Source organism: Lampris incognitus, chromosome 16, assembly GCF_029633865.1.
Source record: "Lampris incognitus isolate fLamInc1 chromosome 16, fLamInc1.hap2, whole genome shotgun sequence".
NCBI classification, from domain to species: domain Eukaryota; kingdom Metazoa; phylum Chordata; class Actinopteri; order Lampriformes; family Lampridae; genus Lampris; species Lampris incognitus.
This window is the reverse complement of record NC_079226.1, coordinates 16,621,873-16,626,442: the sequence shown is the minus strand read 5'-3', so window position 1 is coordinate 16,626,442 and position 4,570 is coordinate 16,621,873. Positions and strand designations below refer to the sequence as shown.

The 4,570-nt window shown below is 43.0% G+C and overlaps 1 protein-coding gene across 1 annotated transcript; it reads left to right on the top strand.

Moving 5' to 3' along the window:
* The first annotated feature begins 745 nt into the window (after positions 1-745).
* gjb3 (gap junction protein beta 3) lies at positions 746-4,258 on the top strand. The gene is made up of 2 exons (XM_056295600.1): positions 746-977; positions 2,253-4,258. Exon 2 carries the CDS (start codon positions 2,318-2,320, stop codon positions 3,179-3,181), a length of 864 nt encoding a protein of 287 aa, XP_056151575.1. The 5' UTR covers positions 746-977; positions 2,253-2,317; the 3' UTR covers positions 3,182-4,258.
* Positions 4,259-4,570: the final 312 nt, after the last annotated feature.

Here is a 4,570-nt window from a genome sequence, read left to right as displayed (position 1 = left end):
TAATAAGTTTCATGGGGTCTGTTACACTTTTCTTTTTCCAAAAGTCATTGTGAATCAGGGTGGAGGAAATGAACAACAATGAAAACACATTCACCCTAGGGTGTGTCACCACCATACGTGTGTAAGTAAAGGACAAGTTGGAACAAGAAGATGGAGGGACCAAAAAAAAAGCAAAAAAACAAAACACGCCTAGATACGTCAGATTATTTTTCGACAGTTCATCACACACCAACTCATCAGAAAGCCACTATTTATTGGCGTGTTGGTGTACCGCCAAATGTTGCATCCTCAACAGAATATGTATCCCACATGATCTGCGTTCATTTCAAGCGGACTTTGACGGCTATATTTACATTTCACGAGAGAAAATGACAAAATAGTAGCATGTGGCTCGATTACACGTTTTCTGTTTTGGATTGTCACCATGGCTTTACAAACGACAAGCGTTTTTAAAGTTGCAGTAAAAACCAAGCAGCCCGCTGAAAGCACTAGCAGAGTAGATAATCCGAAAACAGGGGTGGGAAAAAGGACGTTTCCCATGTTGTAGCGCACCACCTCAGTGTGTGTATGGAGTAGTACATATTTTTTTAGGTGCTTCAAAATTTGGCGTTACGCGGCCATAAGCTGAATAGTTATATCGGGTAGCCCAGAGGCTGTTGTTTATGGGTTGTGAATGGAGCCCTTAAGCGCAAAAAACGTTTAGTTTTAGCAGGGCACGGAGAAAATTGGGGGGGGGGGTTAAGATGGAGGTGAGAGACGTCTGATCTGACGATCGCGTTTCACCGCCCTCCACCTCCTCAACTCCACCCACAGACAAGACGCCTTTCTCCACACTGCGGTGCGCTTACCTGTGGCGCGAGACCGATGGAATTTGTACCTTTAAAGGAATAAAAGGAAATTAAAAACCGTCTGAAAACCTCAACAAATCGCTCGCCCACACTTCTCGAGGGACGAACGATGGACCGATGAGTGTCTTGGTAAGCGGATATTTTGGATTTGACGCTGGTGAGATGGGCAGATGTGTGAAGGGCTGATGAACTATGATTAAGATAAGGAGATAAAGTTGATATTCAACAGCCTATGGGGGGGAATAATAATGATTAATTGTCGGGGTTTTATTAGAGAAAAGTCATTTACTGCTCGAGTTAAAGCTGTCCGGGAAACACAGGGAACTTGATCCGAACACACAAAAAAACCTTGTCTGTGTCTCAGAGCACTGCCAGTTTTATATGCCAGTTGTTATTTAAGACTTCATTTATAGACATTCTGTTGACGATAAGATTGTTTGAACATCGTATAAAGTAGGGGCGGGGGGGGGAAATCGATTCACTTAAGTATCGTGATTCTTTTTTTTTTTAACTGATTTTTTTTAAATTCCTGAATCGGAAATCGAGAAAGGGAAGTGTTCAAGTTCAACTTCATATGCGACGGGTGTTGATTTTAAAGGCTCACATCTGTGCTGTGTGCCTTGTTCAGGGGCTCCATTAATTCTGGCCCGACATTTTGTTTCATTTATTGTTTTCTTATGGCCCTAGCTTGATGAGCAGGAGCAGCTAACTGTAGCACGTCGCTTCAAAAGGTATTTTATTTACCACTTTTACATGGAGCATAGCAATGATGCTGCTGAACTATAACCCAGAAAGACCGACTGAGTTGTGGTGTGCATTGTTTGTGGAAATATGACTCATGATACACAGTCTCTAGAAGTATATGATTCAACTTTTTTTCCCGTGGTCCGCTGTTAAAAAAGCAAACAAAAATCGCAATACATCATAATATTGAGTCGCAATACTCGTAGAATCGCAATACATATCGAATAACAACACATATCGAATCGGTCCAAGTATCAAGTATCGCGATAGTATCGAATCGGGAGACAAGCATATCATCCCAGCCCTAAATTATAAATCAATAGTAGTAAAAGGACTTTTAAGTGATTTAGTTACAATCGAAGTTTTTTAGGTTTGTTTTTTTTTATTTTGATCGCATGTTTTTAGTAACGAATCAGCTGATTTTGAGGCCTACTCATGTAATGTAATGCCTGTTAACAAGAGGTTGACTTAGTGACTTTTGACTAAATTGTCATACTCGTTTTAATTTGAGCCCTGTAAGACCAAGTGCATTTAATGATAATACCATTTGTGACATATGGGATACTAGATTTATTGTAAAAAAAAAATACGAGAGCAGCTTATACAACAGGGCACAAAACAACGCATCTTTCTCACCCACTCTTTCACTCTTGTTTCTAGGTTTTTGTGTAAAGAGACAACCAGATAGGACATTTACAAAAGGCAGCTGACACTGAGCCCAAGTCATGGACTGGAAGACCTTCCAAGCCCTCCTCAGCGGGGTGAACAAGTACTCCACAGCATTTGGTCGGATATGGCTGTCGGTGGTGTTTGTGTTCAGGGTGATGGTGTACGTGGTGGCGGCGGAGCGAGTGTGGGGTGATGAGCAGAAAGACTTTGATTGCAATACCAAGCAGCCCGGCTGTGCCAATGTCTGCTATGATTTCTTCTTCCCCATCTCCCACATCCGCCTGTGGGCTCTACAGCTCATCTTTGTCACCTGCCCCTCCTTCATGGTGGTCATGCATGTGGCGTACCGTGACGACCGTGAGCGTAAGTACCGTGCCAAGCACGGCGATGATACAAAGCTTTACAACAACACGGGCAAGAAGCATGGCGGCCTGTGGTGGACCTACCTGCTCAGCCTCTTCGTCAAGACTGGCATCGAGGTCGCCTTCCTCTACATCCTCCATCACATCTACGACAGCTTCTACCTGCCCCGGCTCGTCAAGTGTGAGGTGGCGCCTTGCCCAAACCAGGTGGACTGCTACATCGGTCATCCCACTGAGAAGAAGGTTTTCACCTACTTCATGGTTGGTGCTTCAGCCCTCTGCATTGTGCTTAACATCTGTGAGATCATATATCTCATCTCCAAGCGTTTTGTGCGCATTGCAAATAAGGTCAAAAGGCGCCATCGCAAAATGACTGTACATAGTAACGACTACAATAACGAACCTTGCAATGATTGTAATAGATCTCAGTTAAAACTGGACCAGAGGGAAAGACCCCCATCCCTAAAGCTCTCCCACAATTCAGCTTACAGGCTATCAACCCTCAAACATAAGGAGGCGATGCGGGCCTCTGCCCCAAACCTGTCCTTTGCCCCATGATCAACAAAATCAAACCAAACTGGGACAAAGATTGAGACATTAACTTTGCTTGGGCTAGTCCTCAGATCAGGACTTCACAAACCAGACTCACTTTATTATGAGCCTCAGTACAACCCTGGAAAGTGTGCTGTAGTAAAGAGCTGAATGTCTCCAGTGGGTCCATGTATCCTGACCTTACACAAGAGGAAGAGGAAGATAAAGAGGAAGATGCAAAGACTTTTTTGAGCATAGCCTTTTTTAAACATTAATACTGACATATTTGCAAGTCAGCTATGGACTGAAATGATTTTCTATTTTTGTCATATCACGTAATAGAAACCAGAGAGGACAGGTCCACAGGACACACCTGGAGGAGGTATTTGCCCACTAGGGCGTTATTATCACGATGGGTGTTGCATCAGACAAGCATTTCGGTCATCTGTTCACTTCAGACTATGGCATTACTTTCACAACCTGATGTTCTGGTGACGTAATTTGGGGTTTCTTCTACTAGTGGCCAGGCCAATGAAGAATAACAAATCACTGTGCACTGCAGTGTGAAGACGGTTGATAAGGAATTATTATTGATGGCCTTGTAACAAAATCACTGCAAACACTTGAAACCAGCACACTGGCCTAAAATTGGATTTTTTACAGCATTTTTTTTCTTATGATCTGAGCAATAATGGTGGAACAAGTAAACATATATCTAACATGTATTCTTTAAATCACGTCTGTGCCGGCATGTGCTCGAGCTCAGGTTTAGGCTGCACAGCCACAGTATGTATATAGACGGCCGGTGTTTTGACATGCTTGTACACAACCTCCCCTCATCCAAGTCCACTGTTGATTCTAATAAGACAAAAGGAATGCTGCTGTTTAATCTTTTCCTATTGGTAGAGCCTGAGGACAGAAGCAGCTGTGGACAAGTCGGGTGGAGGGCGGACAGATCAGACGTTGGTCTCTGGTGTGGATGTTTTGATAATTACACATTGTCCATAATGTAATCATCGGCTGGAAATGTCCTGCGTGATGCACTAATCATTTTTATCACGAGTGTTTTTGTTTATAAATAAAGAGTTGAACATTAATATATTATTTGCTCGCGTTATGCCTCTCCTGAACTCTTAGTCACAGTGACAGCAGCAATGCAACTTACACGTCAGTTCCTTCTCAAGCGGTGCGGGATGCCAAGGTGACTGAAACAGTGAAATAAATTAACCATTTAAGACGTGTCGTCTGCACGTATAGCCAGCTACCGTGCCAGAGGATCCTCCATGTAACACATCAACTCATATTTGCCTCTGAAAACATTGCAAAAACACAATCATTCTTTTATATAGAGTAATAGTTATAGTTCATCTGTGTGTGCACATCGTTGAGGAACTGGAAACCCTGTTTTGAGTGCCC

Bases quoted from the DNA above. Each gene is read 5' to 3' on its own strand.
- gjb3 (XM_056295600.1), top strand. From the start codon at position 2,318: ATGGACTGGAAGACCTTCCAAGCCCTCCTCAGCGGGGTGAACAAGTAC.